Source organism: Artemia franciscana, chromosome 21 (genome assembly GCF_032884065.1).
Source record: "Artemia franciscana chromosome 21, ASM3288406v1, whole genome shotgun sequence".
NCBI classification, from domain to species: Eukaryota; Metazoa; Arthropoda; class Branchiopoda; order Anostraca; family Artemiidae; genus Artemia; species Artemia franciscana.
In genome coordinates this window covers 28691272-28708370 of record NC_088883.1, presented here as the reverse complement: position 1 = coordinate 28708370, position 17099 = coordinate 28691272, and the positions used below count along the sequence as shown (strand labels likewise).

At 35.5% G+C, this 17099-nt stretch overlaps 1 protein-coding gene across 1 annotated transcript in view; it reads right to left on the bottom strand.

Annotated features, from left to right (window-relative positions):
* Positions 1-598: 598 nt before the first annotated feature.
* LOC136040788 (von Willebrand factor D and EGF domain-containing protein-like) overlaps positions 599-17099 on the bottom strand; it is a 217549-nt gene continuing 201048 nt past the window's right edge. The window contains exons 4-9 of the mRNA XM_065725116.1: positions 14990-15341; positions 12692-13063; positions 11469-11634; positions 8928-9052; positions 5564-5656; positions 599-1770 (exon numbers count right to left, since the gene is read on the bottom strand). Of these exons, the coding sequence (XP_065581188.1) occupies positions 1592-1770; positions 5564-5656; positions 8928-9052; positions 11469-11634; positions 12692-13063; positions 14990-15341 (1287 nt within the window). The 3' untranslated portion in view covers positions 599-1591. The remainder of the gene's footprint in view (positions 1771-5563; positions 5657-8927; positions 9053-11468; positions 11635-12691; positions 13064-14989; positions 15342-17099) is intronic.

Genomic DNA, 17099 nt, shown 5'->3' with positions numbered 1-17099 from the left:
TTGGATATGGGGAGTTTATCAACCTTATTTGGAAAGTGTATATGAAAATTATGAAATTGGACGCAACTATTGAAGCAATTCAAATAAATTGACCAAATTCACGTCTCACTTAATTTAAATAGAGAATCTGGCAGGGAGCCAAATATTTACAACAGCTTTCGCTCTTTCCAAGTTTTGGTTTAAATTACTTTTCTTCGGTGTTTCAACTCTGTTTAATTTTCAAGGCTATCAACGTCACCTCTTAGTCCAGTGACACAATGTAGCTGCCACTGAAATTTTAGAATTATTGGCTTTTTGCCAAATCAGTTTGTTCATATTTAATTGTTTTTGAAGCATTGATAAAGAAATTGCTATCTTAAAGTTTGTTCACAAATTAACATTTAAAAGCAAGATTTTTATACTTCAGGTTCCAACGTTAAAGCATATTGCTTGGTTGCAACTGTGTTCAATTTCAATTATATCAACTTCATCTCTTAGTGCCAGTAATGTCATTTGGAGGAAGGCAATTGACCCGCCCCCCCCCCCACTAATTTGGAGAAATATTATTATATAGCCCATGCCCCTTGACTCTCAGGATGAAGTCCCCTCTTGCCCCCCAATAAAAATACTGGAGCTACGTCCCTGCGTATTACAATAGCATAATGTAGCTTCCATTAAAACTTAAGGGTTATTGGCTTTTGGCCAGATCAATTTGTTCATAATTAGTACTTAAGAGGTATTGATGAAGAGCTACTAATTTTGAGTTTGTAAAAAATATAAATGGTCAAGCGAAAGTGCAGAATTCTGTATTTTTAGCAGCTTCTGTAAATTTTAAGTTCTAACACTAAATCATGTCGCTTGGACGTTGCAACCGTGTTCAATTTCAATATATCAACTTCATCTCTTAGTCCAACAGTACAATGTAGCTTACACTAAAATATAAGAACTATTGGCTTTTTGCCAAGTCGGTTTGTTGTCACTTAACTGTTATGGTTATGAATCGTTGATGAAAAAGCTAATCCTGTTTAAGTTTATATACAACATAATATTTACAAAAACTTCTTTACACTTCAAATTCCAACATTAAATCATGTTGCTTGAGTGTTGCAAGTGTGTTCAAATTTAAGTATATTACCATCATTTCTTGGTCTAACAGCACAATGAAGCTTTCACTAATATTTGAGAATTATGAACTTTCTCCAAGTCGGTCTGCTCCTATTTAATGGGCTTGAAGTATTGAAGATGAAGTAAGTCTTTCAAGTCCGATGACTCCATCTCATAAATCAGGTTAATTCACCAAAAGCTTCAGAAAACTTACAATCGGGTTTTGGATCTTAAGATCGTAATGTCGGCTAGTAAAATTCACTTGGTTTTGTAATGCCATCACATGAACATTAAACAGTAAAATAACGTTTATGTTTTGATTTCAATTCAAATCAGCACCATAATGCAGTGCCGTGCACCATATGCAGCATAATGCACCATAATGCAGCTTGCAGTGCTGGCTGCTTCTATCCTGTGACAGCCAAAACAAATCATAAATGTTTGAATTTCCTAAGTAGCCTAGCTTGGCCTTAATCACTTAAAATTTTGACTTTTTAAAGTTGAGACACTATATATAATAGTCCAATGCTGTTAGATGTGAGAAGCGTTGTTTCTGCTTCTTCTTCCGATTATTTTTATTTTTTCGGTGCTTGTGCTGACAAAATTGTCCTTTAAAAGATTTTGCACATTTACAGATGTCAGGACCAATGCATACACCACCATTACGGCACTTCCGACGACATTTGACTAAAAAAAAGATTTTTAATGAGTTATTGAACTAATTAATAATTACTCTTCAATTGCTAGGAAATTCAGGACGGGAATTCGGAAATGTTCGGAGATTTATTTCTGACCGTCGTTTTTCAAATCATGACAGGAAATCCACCCCCGTGTAAAGTTTTCTATGAAAATTCTCCACGGATTGAAAATTTCTCCTAATGGAAAATCTCCCCTCCGAAAAATATCCTATATTTCCCAGTAACAAATACTATATATAAGTAATGGGCAAATTGCATAACTTACAGCCCTTTCCAGAGGGACTGTGTGTGTGTGGGGGGGTCTTGTCATCCCTAGTCATGCTTATTGAACACTTCAACTATCCTGAACCAAATGGTTCTATCAGAATTTTAACCAGACATCCGTGGGGGAAAAGGGGCGTGGAGGGGGGACCATTTGCCCATAAACAATAGTTTTAAATAGCTTAAAATAGTTTTAGCAGGCCAATATGTTTTATCATTTGGGAGGATGGAGAAACAGAATGACTAGCCCTATGGGTTTTATTTGTTTTAACCAACTGTGAAAGAGACACTTTGACTTATATGTAAAACTGTTCCCTTACTTTAATTGTAATGTGTAATTCCACATAACTAATTAAATGATAAAAATAATTAAATATTAATAACGTATCCAACTGTAACAATCAATTATATTACTTAAAGTTTGAACCAGTCGGAAGTACTAACCAGTTCAATTGATTTTTTTTAACCAGTTCAATTGATTTGTTATTTTTAGCTTCAATATGCAACTGCAATTATTGAATTACTTTCAGAACATATTATTTGGAGCGTGTTGAAACATATTACAATCAATTTGAGTCAGAGCTAAATATAATCCAGTTTGTTCTTTTTATTCTTTTCTAGATTAAAATTGTCAGTGTATTTATCCTTCAGTATATTTTAGAAATATTTCTGGACAGGAGCAATGGGTCTGCAAGACTTTTAACTCAAATGTTTTTTTTTACCATTTTTGACTATAATTCCTTATATAGTAGGGATAACATAGGCGTATAGAGAGAGAAAGTTAACCAGCTAGACTTGAGTCTTTTGACCACTTCTTTCCATTTCCAAATTACTCGTGCAAAAATTGACCTTGCTGTCTAATGGGTACTCGATAGAGCATAGTAATTGCACTTAGTTAATGATTAATCCCAACTAATTACAATAAACTATAATAAACTACATATAGTAATATGTTAAATATGTCAAAATATGCCGAATATGGGTAAATATGTCAAAATATTTCCATATTTGGTATCAAACAGTTCGTGGTAACGAACTGTAGTAAGGAGCGACCCGGCTCAATAGTAACCTAAAGTCTAAAAAATTGAATTTTAGTACCAATAGCTACATCAAAAGAATCGAATTTTAATGCTGATTTCAAATATATAAGTTTCATCAAGTTTAGTCTTACCCATCAAAAGTTACGAGCCTGAGAAAATTTACGTTATTTTAGAAAATAGGGGGAAACACCCCCTAAAAGTCATAGAATCTTAACGAAAATCGCACCATCAGATTCGGCGTATGGGAGAACCCTACTGTAAAACTTTCAAGCTCCTATCTACAAAAATGTGGAATTTTATATTTTTTGCCAGAAGGCAGATCACGGATGCGTGTTTATTTGTTTTTTTGTTGTTTTTTTCCCAGGGGTGATCGTATCGACCTAGTTGTCCTAGAATGTTGCGAGAGGGCTCATTCTAACGAAAATGAAAAGTTCTAGTGCCCTTTTTAAGTGACCAAAAAAATTGGAGGGCACCTAGGCCCCCTCCCACGCTAATTATTTTCCCAAAGTCAACGGATCGAAATTCTGAGATAGCCGTTTTATTCAACGTAGTCGAAAAACCTTATAACTATGTCTTTGGGGACGACTTACTCCCCCACAGTCCCTGTGGGAGGGGTTACAAGTTCAAAACTTTGACCAGTGCTTACATATAGTAATGGTTATTGGGAAGTGTACAGGCGTTTTCAGGAGGATTTTTTGGTTGGAGGCAGGGGTTGAAAAGAGGGGAATATGCTGGGGGAACTTTCCATCGAGGAATTTGTCATGGGGGAAGAAAATTTCCATGAAGGGAGCGCAGGATTTACTAGCATTACTTAAAAAAAAACAATGAAAAAGTTTTTTTTCAGCTGGAAGTAAGCAGCAGCATTAAAACTTAAAACGAACAGAAATTATTACCCATATGAGGGGCTCACCTCCTCCTAATACCTCGCTCTTTACGCCACAGTATTTTTATTAATTTCAACTATTTATTCTGCGGCTTTTGTGATTCAGGGGTCATTCTTAATGAATTGGGACAAAATTTAAGCTTTAGTGTAAAGAGCGAGGTACTGACGAGGGGGCGAACCCCCTCATATATGTAATAAAAACATAAGAATACAAAAGTTCTTTACGTAAGCTAATTTATAAGTTACGTGTATCTTTTACTTATAAAAAGATTCGTAAAAAATTAAAAGTTCTAGTTGCCTTTTTAATTAACCGAAAATCGGAGGGCAACTAGGCTTCCTCCCCCGCTCTTTTTTTCTCAAAACCATTAGATCAAAATTATGAGAAAGCCATTTTGCCAAAAAAAAAAAAAAATATATACAAATTTCGTTTTAATTATTCCTCTGCGGAGAGCCAAAATCAAAACATGCATTGATTCAAAAACGTTCAGAAATTAAATAAAAAAAACAAGATTTTTAAATGAAAGTAAGGAGCGAAATTAAAACTTAAAACGAACAGAAATTACTCCGTATATGAAAGGGGCTTTTCCTTCTCAACGCCCCGCTCTTTACGCTAAAGTTTTTTACTGTTTTAAAATGTAGAGTTGAGAGAAAGAGTCAAACTTTAGCCTAAAGAGCGGGGCGTAGAGAAGGAAAAGCCCCTTTCATATACGGAGTAATTTCTGTTCGTTTTAAGTTTTAATGTCGCTCCTTACTTTCATTTAAAAAACTTGTTTTTTTTATTTAATATCAGAAAGGGATCAAGGTCAACAATGCCAAATTACTGTTTCTATTGTTTACAGGAAAAGGGATAAGGGAGGGAAAGGAAAAGGGTTTCTAGAGGGAAAGGGATAATTTGCTGAGATTCAACTGATTTAAAAAAAGCTTTTTTCAATAGATAATTCAACAGTCGCCACTGCTACTACTGCTAACAACTCACTGCAGCACCAAGCCACCCGAGGCCACCACAGCTGTGCAAACCTCCTTGTTCATCCTAGCCTATTCAAAGCTTCCATTTTTACTTCGTCCCGATAAGTTCCAATGTCCCTTAAATCCTCCTTACGGTTTCTTCCTCCCTATTCGACCCCTGTTCGTTTGGCCCTGGATGGATGGTCAGAAATGACAAAATCTTTGGTAACATACGATCCTTCAGCGTATCCAAGCCATCTCAACTTTCTCTCATTATAGCCCTAGAAAGTGGTATAGAACCATATTTTTCGTATAGCTTGTTTTTTGAGTCGTTTACTTGGCTACAATCTCCTTGAGGAAAACTACTCCTCAATGTCACCCTGCAGAACAGTTTGCAGTCACAGTTCCGGGTAAGCAAACTTGTGAAAGGTTAAGCCTGATCCTACTATGAGGCCCAGCAAGAAGGGTTTCCCTTTCGGAAATCGGCACGGAAAGAGGAGCTTATTACAAAGTGGAGACCCTAAACCATCTCAGAATTTTGAAACAGTTGCAATCTCTTATACCCAGCCTATTCTCGTCAGGGCATTGGTCTAAATTTGTCTATAAAAAAAAAAGAATTAGTATTGCATTAGTCCCTTAAAAAAAAAACTTACATCGTTCGCAATTTTGTCCTGAAAATCCACGTAGGCATGAGCAGAAATTTCCAAAACACGAACCACCATTTTGACATTTTCGCGAACATTCTCCTAAACCAAAATAAATATAATCAATAACAGTTTTATGTAAGGTCCTTATCATTGCTATTCATTCTCTTAACCGAATTGAGGTTAATGAGGTGTAAAACCCTTTAAAAGAATACAAAGCTAGAAAATTCACCCTGATGCGAGCCAAACCTACATTACGACCCATGTTGTTACTCGTACTAGAGAGTAGATTTGGAACCCTTTAGAAGAACGAAACATACCTTCAAAAAGGTACGTACCTATAAAAAGTACCTCTTCTAAGCCAAATAAGGTACATGAGCAAAATTGAGACTAGTGCCTGGGTTTAAATTTCCTCAAATAGCTTTGTAAACAACATTAGCTTGGCATAATAAAAACAAATAAATTGTAGATGTTTATAAGGGCCTCACTTTTTGTTTTTTTCGTTTTTAGCGCATTCTTTTTACCAGCATTGTATCGTTCACATTTTCGTTCAGAAAATGAAAACGGGTTTCTTGGTACTTTCTCTTAAGCTCTGAAGAAGGGAGGTGGTTTTCATTCCTAAATATTCGCTTTGTTTCATTCAGTGTTTTCATTGTTCGAAAAAAAAATCTCGATATTCGTTTCTGTATTTTTTTTAACTCTTAGAAAAAAAGTTTAAGTAGAAGTACCCAAATTTAATAAAAGTAAATCTAGTAAAAGTAAATGTGTGACCCAAATTTAGCGCCCGAGCCACATTGTGGTTAGTAACAACGAGAGGATCTAAAACCCTTTAGATGAACCAGAAGTTATAAGAAAACTACGCGATTAATTACAGCGTTTTAGCAGAACAAAAAAAGTTCTAAAAAAAGTAACCCATTTCAGAAAATTCTAGCACCCTGGCTGAAAACCTTTAGGAGAAAAAATAATAATAAAGCACCTCATCTAAGATAAATTTATAAAATAAGCTGAATTAAGGGTAATGAGCTGGTTTAAAAACCCTTGGAGAAATAAAACGTTTGTGGTCTAAATTTAGGCCTACCGTTTGAGCCAGTGGATTTAAAGACTTTCGAAAGGTAAGAATTTCTTTACGTTGCCACATGTGATTCAAATTTAACAAATGAGCCATGTTACGATTAGTTAATGGACTCAAAGCCCTTTATAATAACTAAACAAATTCCAAAATTGTATCCCGTATAATCCAAACTAAACACATGAGCCTCTGATGAATCTTGAGCACATGATATTTGAAAATAAAATTGCGGCTTAGCTTTACCGGCAGTATTTTTAGCAAATAAGGTGATTGCAGTAAAAATATTAAAAGTAGGATCCAAGACCAAAGGCGTTACATCAAAGTTAAAAAAACAAGTTTGGAAGAATAGGAAGATAACCTTACGAATCAATTAGAATACTAGAAGCTACAGTGATGACAGTGGGCAAGTATGGGTATGACCCATGGATGTTCCATAAGACCGAGGGGATTTTTTGCATATTTTCCGGAGGGATTGTCTACGGACGTTTTTGGGTAGCCATCTGACTGACCGTATTTTAGATAGTAAGCAGGACGAAAGATGTGATTCTACCCCACTTTCAAGGCCTATAATGACAGAAAGGTTGAGATGGCTAGGACACGTTCTGTGAATTAAGGATGACAGATTGCCAAAGATGGTCTTTTCTGACCAGCCATCTAGGACCAAACAAAAAGTAGGTCGTCCCCAAACGTCGTCATCAGAATATCGCCATCCTCAAATGTCGTCATCAGACCGAGGGGGATTTGATGCATATTTTCCGGAGGGAGTGTCTACGGAAATTTTTGGGTAGCCATCTGACTGACCGTATTTTAGATAGTTAGATGTGATTCAAATTTAACAAATGAGCCATGTTACGATTAGTTAATGAACTCAAAGTCCTTTACAATAACTAAGCAAATTCTAAAAAAATTGTATCCCGTATAATCCAAACTAAACACATGAGCCTCTGATGAATCTTGAGCACATGGTATTTGAAAATAAAACTGCAGCTTAGCTTTACCGGCAGTATTTTTAGCAAATAAGGTGATTGCAGTGAAAATGTTAAAAGTAGGATCCAAGACCGAAGGCGTTACATCAAAGTTAAAAAAAAAAGTTTGGAAGAATAGGAAGATAACCCTGCGAATCAATTAGAATATTAGAAGCTACAGTGATGACAGTGGTCAAGTATGGGTGTGATCCATGGATGCTCCATAAGACCGAGGGGGATTTGTTGCATATTTTCCGGAGGGATTGTCTACGGACATTTTTGGGTAGCCATCTGACTGACCGTATTTTAGATAGTAAGCAGGACGAAAGATGTGATTCTACCCCACTTTCAAGGCCTATAATGACAGAAAGGTTGAGATGGCTAGGACACGTTCTGTGAATGAAGGATGACAGATTGCCAAAGATGGTCTTTTTTGACCAGCCATCTAGGACCAAACAAGAAGTAGGTCGTCCCCTAACGTCGTCATCAGAATGTCACCATCCTCAAATGTCGTCATCAGACCGAGGGGGATTTGATGCATATTTTCCGGAGGGAGTGTCTACGGAAATTTTTGGGTAGCCATCTGACTGACCGTATTTTAGATAGTAAGCAGTACGAAAGATGTGATTATATCCCAATTTCTAGACCTATAACGACAGAAAGGTTGAGATGGCTAGGACACGTTCTGTGAATGAAGGATGACAGATTGCCAAAGATCGTCTTTTTTGACCAGCCATTGAGGACCAAACGAAAAGTAGGTCGTCCCTAAATGTCGTCATCAACGAAAAGTAGGCCGTCCCCAAATGTGGTTGGAGTGGGTTTTAAGGAATGATTTGAGGGAGATTGGAACTTCTTGGGAGGGTATAAAGAGGGAAGCTTTGAATAGATTGGGATGGAGAAGGAGCGTGCTTAGCTGTATTGGTATTGGGTGGCTTGTGCTGCAGTGAGTTGCTTAGTGGTGGCAGTAGTGGTAATAGTATTGAAATTATTTACGAGAGCGAAACAAGTTTTTTAAGAAATTTTCCCATGAGATTCAAATTTAAGGCCTGCACGACAGTACAATTAGTTAGTGGGCTTAAAGCCCCTTAGTAGAACGAAGCTATTCCTAAAAAACGTTCCGTGTAAGCCAGATTTAGTCCATCAACCCCATTATGATTACTGAGTAGTATTAAAACCCTTTACAAAAACAAAATGACTATTACAAAATGCTTTGTATGAGCCAAGCTAAGTACATGAGACACCTTGTAATTAGGGAGAAAACAGAGAAATCTTTTTTAGCCTAAAAAAATATTCCAAAAAACCCAAAAAAAATTCAATATTGACAATATTTAGAACTTACTTGACGAACAATCGTTTCCACTAAACCCAGGTGGACAGTCGCACTTGTTCTTTTTCTGGTTGCAAATGCCACCATTCTGACAAGCAGGTTCGCAAATTATTGTCTCACAATGCCGACCAGTTGTCCTAAAAATAAATAAACAAATTAATCTTAAGTAAAGAATAGTCATGGTGAATTTTTATGGTTCAAATTAGTAAAGACGAACTTTACACAACCTTATGTGTCTTGAAAAATTATTAAAAATCGGGAACTCAATTTACTGAAAAAAAAACTCCATATTACAGTTATGCAGTCTTTGGTAGTACCAATATTTTAGTAGCAGAAAGATGGTGAAAAATCATCAGCAGCAGAAAGAACAAAACCATAGATGAAAAATAGGCTGAAAAGCTCAAATGAAAAATGAAAAATAAAATGTATAAAAAATAATAAATGTAAAAGAAAAAATAAATGAAAAATAGGCTAAAAGCATACATCACCAAAAACGTTAAGAAGATGTTGCTTTCCTTTATTTTCATAGATAAACGTGGCAACATTAGCAAAAATAAGGTACTGCCGTAAAGAATTCATAATTTTGAAAAAGTCAAAAAAAAATATTAGAAAATCATAGTTTCTGGTATAAATAAATCTAAAAGAATCTAGAAGGCCAAAAAAGCTTCCGTTTTGATGTCCTTGTGCTTGGCGTGCACGTGCACGTCAAACCCTTTGTGCACGTTTCTTTATCATAGACTGTGGCAAATAAAGTGGCAAATGGTATTCACAATTCTGAAAGAACATCATTTGCCATCTAGAATCGCCCTTCAGTAAACAATTGGTATCTTACGGTGTATGCTTCCTCTAAAACTAGCAGTTTTGCGACAAGCCCGCAGCGAATTTACACTGAAAGGACAAAATAGATCTATCAATATATTCATTACCCTCACATATATCCATTTATCGTGCCAGAATTATGAAAAATAGAAAAAATTGTATCTTTTCTACAATTTTGAGCAAACTGTCCGCTTAGTTTCAGTCTAAAAACACTGTTCACCTAACTTCAAAAATATAATTCAGTAAATATATAGGACTGAATCTCAGCTATAGTGTGATAGCAAATTTTCATGTTTCGCTCAGATAGTAAACTACTACTACTACTACTACTAACTCACCACAGCACTAAGCCACCTGAGGCCAACACAGCTACGCAAACTCCTCCTCCGTCCCAATATATTCAAAGGCTCCCTCTTTACACCCTCATAGTAAGATAGTAAAACCGCCCGAGAATAGAAAAACAACATACCAAATCTTTCAGAAGGAATATAAACCAAAAACTTAGCAAAAAAAAGCTAAAAAAAAGCAAAAAAAACTCAGGGCTGAATCCCATGTGCAAGTTTCTTCATCCAAGACTATATTACAAAATGGCAAATGAGATGTATAATTCAGAAAAAAGCCTGCCATCTACAATCACTCTTCAGTTTTAAAATTAACATCTGAAGTTCTTTAGTGCAAACAGCACTAAAAGGTTTCAGTGCAAAACAGTACAAATAGCACCAGTGTTGCTACCTGGAAAGAATATTTACCACTTACTAGTACTACTACTAACACCCCATTGCAGCACCAAGCCACACGAGGCTAACACACCTTCACACCCTCCTTCTCCGTTCCAATCTATTCAAAGCCCTCCCAGAAAGTTCCCATTTTGCTTATGCCTTTCCTTAACACCTCCTCCCACTCCAACCGGGAATGACGTGCTTTTCGTTTGGCCCTAAAAAGTTGGCCAACTAGGGCATTCTTTAGTAATCTGTCATCCTTCATTAACAGAACGTGCCCTAGCCGTCTCAATCTTCCTCTCATTATAGGTCTATAAAGTGGGATTGAAACATACTTTTCGAACAGTCTACTGTTTGAGATAAGGTCAGTCAGTTAAACCTCCAAAAAATCAGTAGACATTTTATCTGGAAAACATCAAGCAAAATCCCCCCTTTTTCGGAGCACCCACGCTTCAGAACAATACTTGACTACTGTTATCACTTTAGCTTCCAGTTTTATAGTCTTGGTTTACAGAAATATGTTCCTATTCTTCCAAATATTTTTCAGCTTCGAAAAAACACCCTGTGTGGCTATTTTGTCCTTAGCTTCGTCACCCCACTGTTTTCACTAATGATACTACCTAGGTACTTGATTGATCTTCTCTTTACCCAACATCACCTCTGCTTCTTCCTAGCCTTAGGGACTTAGTCTTCTTAAGCCTATTCTTGCACCCTAAACTCACAAAATCTGAACTCCCTGCCGAAGAGGGAGAACTCCCTCCCTTCTTAAGCCTATTCTTGCACCCTGAACTCGCAACACCCTGAACTAGCAATAGTTCATTCATATTGCTTACAGTTCATCTAGGGTGCTTAAAACATCAGCATAATCTGAGCCAAGCAGAGTTTTACTTCCCCATTTGATTCCTGTTCTCCCACTGTCTTTCCACTGTCTTGTGGAAAGACAGTCGGAAATACCATGTTTGGTAGTAAATATCGGTAAATATCGGATGGTCAGAAATATTGAAAATTATCATACCCAGTTGGACAGGCGCAGGTCCCGGGGCTGATGCAAATTCCTCCATTGCTACAGGCAGTCCGACAAATGGGGACTCCACATGTTAGGCCTGTCCATCCGTTGCGACATCTGCAGACATTCGGGGCGACGCATTGTCCTCTGTTTAAGCACGAAAGCTTACAAATACCTGTAAAAACATTAATTAGTTACAAGACCTCTTTACCGAGACTCCAGACCACAAAAGATCCCAAACTTGCCCTTATATCTAATTAATCCTAATTAATCTAATTAATGTTTTTACAGAGTCAACAGATCAAAATTTTGAGATAGGCATTTTGTTTAGCATAGTCGAAAATCATAATAACTATGTTTTATGTTTTATAAAAAAATGAGCGTGGGAGGGGGCCTAGATGCCCTCCAATTTTTTTGGTCACGTAAAAAGGGCACTAGAACTTTTCATTTCCGTTAGAATGAGCCCTCTTGCGACATTCTAGGACCACTTGGTAGATACGATGACCCCTGGGAAGAAAAAAAAAAAAAAAAAAAAAAAAAAAAAAAAAAAAAAACAAACAAACAAATAAACACGAACCCGTGATTTGTCTTCTGGCAATAAATGCAAAATTCCACATTTTTGTAGATAGGAGCTTGAAACATTCTACAGTAGGGTTCTCTGATACGCTGAATCTGATGGTGTGATTTTCGTTAAGATCCTACGACTTTTAGGGGGTGTTTCCCCCTATTTTCCTAAATAAGGCAAATTTTCTCAGGCTCGTAACTTTTGATGGCTAAGACTAAACTTGATGAAACTTATATATTTAAAATCAGCATTAAAATGCGATTCTTTTGATGTAGCTATTGATATCAAAATTCAATTTTTTAGAGTTTTGGTTACTATTGAGCCGGATCGCTCCTTACTACAGTTCGTTACCACGAACTGTTTGATTATAAATAATGCTAAAACATAAAATATAAATATAAATAAAAACTAGCTTTGAAAAACAATTTAAACTATTTAAGAATAACCTTAATAATTTACTCTTAAGAAAATAATACTAAAATATAAAAATAACAAATATAAAATAATATTTTTGTTTTGTATAATATAAAAATATACTAACAAAACACTAAAGATACTACTAATATAATAAATTCATGCTACTAAATACACTAAGGACAAATAATAGTAAAATATAAAATAAAAAAACTACTCTAAAAATACTTTAATTGTATTAATAATAACCTACTCTTTTCGCAGTATTTTCCTTTGTACCCTGGTGCGCAAGCGCATAGATTCTGCCCGACACATTTCCCTCCATTTTGACATTCTTTACTGCAGATGGGCATTGCTGTGGTCATCTTTTTATTTGGGCACTTGTTTAGATCCAAACATTTCTTGTTCCAGAGCCTAAAGTCTTCTTTAACCCCTTCTATTTCATTTTCTTCTTTAATATCTTTATGTGTGTTGTTTTTCTTCAGTTTTTTCGCTTCTAGACAAGCAACACCATCTCCTTTGTACCCATCTGGACAAGAGCCGCATGAAAAACCTACCATTGGTGCAGCACGGTCGAAACATTCTACTCCAGGGAAGCAAGGGTTACTGGCACAATCATTTGTGTCTGAAAAATAAAAGAATATGAATTACTTTCACCATATATAAAGAGCAGATTCAAAACTTTCCATGCCATAACTGTGAAATTGAAGTCACTGACTGGTCGCTTGAAGCTACAGGAAAAACAAATACGGACCCCTCCGTATACGGAGGGGTAATGTCCCATTAGAATACGGTCCCAATTCTTCATTTTTCAAGTAAATCTTATTCCAATTATCTAATAAAATCTGTGTTTTACTATCCCCCCAATAAAAGAAAGTATTATTATAATGAGATGGGGCCTCTGCCCCCTCCCCTTGGATTTTTGCCAAAGAGACTTCAAAAATACCTTTTTTAGGTTACTTCCATTGAAAATACCTTTTTTGGTATTGTCATTGGCCAAATTTAAAAAAAAAAGCGACAGTGTTGCCCCCCTCCCCATTAGATATTGAAATACAAATTTTGCCCCTCCCCTAATTTTTGTGAATTCACGGCACTGGGCATGTTTATCCTTTTGAAATATTTGTATCTAAAGTAAAATACTTACTGCAAGGGGCACTAGTTATTTATTATGACGAAATGTAAGATATTTTTATTTTTCTCTAGGATTTTTATATAAAAAAGCACAGAAGGCGTTAAGACACGCTTGACCGAACACCTCACGATATATCTACTCTCTTTGAGCGAGCAATAGTTGTGTATATATGTGTGTATTTATTTTTTCTCGAAGAAAGTTTTTTTTTTTCAATTGACACACTGAGGTTTTTTGGCATGTAAAAACGATCTTGATAGAAAAAATTTGCTTAGAGCCTTAATTTTGTAAAAGGATTTTTTATGTGAAAGATATCACATTTATATGTATTTAAAGAGCAATTCATATCATTTTTCCCAAGGATGACCGTATCTTTTTTCGAGTCTATGACGTATGCATAATCCGATAAGATGACGAATGACTCCGAACAGCTAAAACAAAAAGGCAAGGAACAAGCGACAGCGAGAATCACATTGGCTCGCAAACAAAAATACTGCACAACGATCTGCAGTTAGAAAAAAAATCAAAATTATAATGGAATCAATGAACGTGTTATTTCAGCACCGCTTAAAAAAAAATCTTTATCTTTGGGCTTCATAATTGTCATTTATCATAGCTATTTATTTTAAGTTTTATTTATGGCTTCAGGAGGTGTTACTGGTTGGTGCTAGGGGTAGCCATTGCTGACGGAGAGAATTTTCAATAGTACCCTTTTAGTTTTTTCGCTTGTATATATTGAAAAAATAGTTGAAAAAACGATGATGGATTTTTTTTTACCACGTGCTCTACGAATCCGCTCCTCTGCTGGGCTTAAGAATTTCCATCCAAATTTTCATAAGAATTATAAAAAAGAATTTGGGGGGGGGGGGGTGGTGGGGGGGATGTCAAAAACTTAAAAAATAGCATCAATAGTTTGTTTATATTCATTTTTGTTAGGTTTTTTACGAGTCAGACAAACATTTCGGGGAGAGGTTCATACCCTCTAGCTCTCCTGGATATGGGTTTGTGTACACCCTTTATTCTCCCATTTAAAAAATGTATAAAACCAAGAGATAAAATCTAGTAAAGCGAGTGCAAGAGGTGGTGCCTAAGCATAGAGCCGACGAATGCTGCTCTTTAGATGGTTTTATTTGGGGGAGGGGAGGAGGAAAATAAATATAGAAATACTAAAAATGAATTTTCAGGTATAAAATTTCCGAAAGTTTTAGATCCAAATCTTTGGAAAGACAAACTTTTCTAAGTGGATTCCAAAAACCTTACCTACATAAAGGCTAGTATATGAACGTAATATTTAGTTTAAGTTTAAGATATTTACCCTAAGAGGTAAACTGTCTTTCCCGTAGAACCCACATTTCCCAAAATTCCCCATAAAAATTTCACGAAACAAATTTCACACTGTAATACTATGTAAGCTGTACTTACCATCACATTCAAATCCATCACCATCCATACCCGGAGGGCACATACCACATTTAGCTACCATTGTCTCCCCTTGTCCTGAGATGGTGCATTCCACATCATCAAAACAGGGATTGGGATTACATGGATCTTTACATATATTCTTCCAGAGCTGTACATTACCACTAGCATTACATTGTAAACAGGAAGTCATTGGACTGAAAGATCCATTGGGAACACATGTGTTTTCGTATCGACAGACGTCTGCCCGTTCTAAGCAGGTCATCTTACCACCATGGTAAGAACATTTCTGACAAGCTGTGTTGATGATTGTGATTAAAATTGAAGGGCTCCATGTGTTGTAATTGTTAGAAACCTGTGAAATAGAGTGTGAATTAAGACTTTGATTGATTGAATATTTGATTGAGATCTCATTGAAAAAATAAATTAAACAAAAAATGGAAAGCGCCTATTATAATTCTACAGCCGTACTAAAAACGTTTAAAATGTTGGGATCCAATTCTCCCTTTTTTCTTTATAAATTCCTTAGAAACTATAAATAATTAAGATTCTAATGAATCAATTAAAATGAATAAAATAACAATGGAAAAAAATTAAAGAAAAAATTCATTATGATTAACAAGCTAAGATAGTGTATTTAGTACTAAACAGTTCTGCCTCTGGTCTATCAAAATAGACATAGATAAAAAAAATTGTTTATAATGAATTTAAATAAGTCTTCGTTTGGCTATGAAGGAAATATGTAAAATTTTGTAAAAAATATAAAAAATTGATTTTATTTCCAAAAGTAGTGCACACTCAAGGTTACTTTTCTGCATAATCACCTTATGATTGAGTTATTTCATTTCTGTGACTAAGCTTTGTGCGACCTCATTTCTGTGACCTCTTTATAAAATATCATTGGCTATGGTTTGAACCGACGACTTCTTTGAGCTGTTGGTCAGCTTGGAGGCCCCCCCCCCGTCCTAAAACACAGTTTCAATTCAGGGAAAATTACAGGGGATGAGAACCAAAGCAAAAAAACAACCGCAATAGATGAACAGAAATTCCAGAAACAAACATTAAAAATTAAACAAACGTTCAACCATTGGAGGGGGGATGGTAACTGCGCATTGGGATTGAAAATACGTATTTCCTGTGGAGTTGTATGCAGTCAGGAACAGGTAAGGGGGGTGGTGTTATTACTTTTAGAGTTTATATAGCTGGGAACAACAAATACTGCAGATTCTTGTTATGAAATTTTTCGGCACCTATGGAGACTATTCAAAACAGAACCACATGCCACTTGGTGATTTATGAAATTGTTCTTACCGTAACTAGGCCCTTCCTTACAGTTCTGGCTAAAGACACCACATAGCCTTGACTTAGCGCCAGGTTACTTTCATGTTTCCCCTGAAGCGAATGGCAGGAGGGACAGCGCTTTCAAACTGACGAAAGGCCCAAAAAAAACCGTCTCAACTCACTTCAAATCCTTGGCATTGACGAATTATAAAGAGTATGTTGCAAAGCTTCTTTACAAATATGACAAATACTTCAATCGTCAGGGTAATTATACGGAGAAGAAACCTTGATTTTTTTCTTGTTTATATTTCATTTTGTTGAATTTGTACTTGATTTTAATTTCATTGCTTTTGGTAATAAAAGCAATTTTGGATTCTCCGGCTTTCCTTTGTAGCAGAAGGTTGAAAAGGTCCTTTCAGTATAAAATTTATACTGAAACAATTTTGATTTTACACCCATAAGGTTTTTCTAAATTTGAATTTATTCAATATTTTAATTCTATATCTAATAATAGTATTTAATGTGATGTTACTTGTATTTAAAAGTTAATTTTATTATAGCTAATTGCATCAAATTATTTATTTTCTTATTATAATGAGAGTAATTTTAAAAGTTACAAAAGATTAAGGAAGTCAGAAAATGTATAAATTTAATTTTATATAAGTTGCCCTAGTAATTAATTAAAAATTTTAGAAAAAAAGTTTTTAATTATTATAATTAAAACACAAAACGACCAGAACTATCAAAAAATAAACGAAATCCAAAACGAACAGAAATTAAATAAACGATCATACAAAACATAGAGATATTAGGTAATAATATAGATGAATAA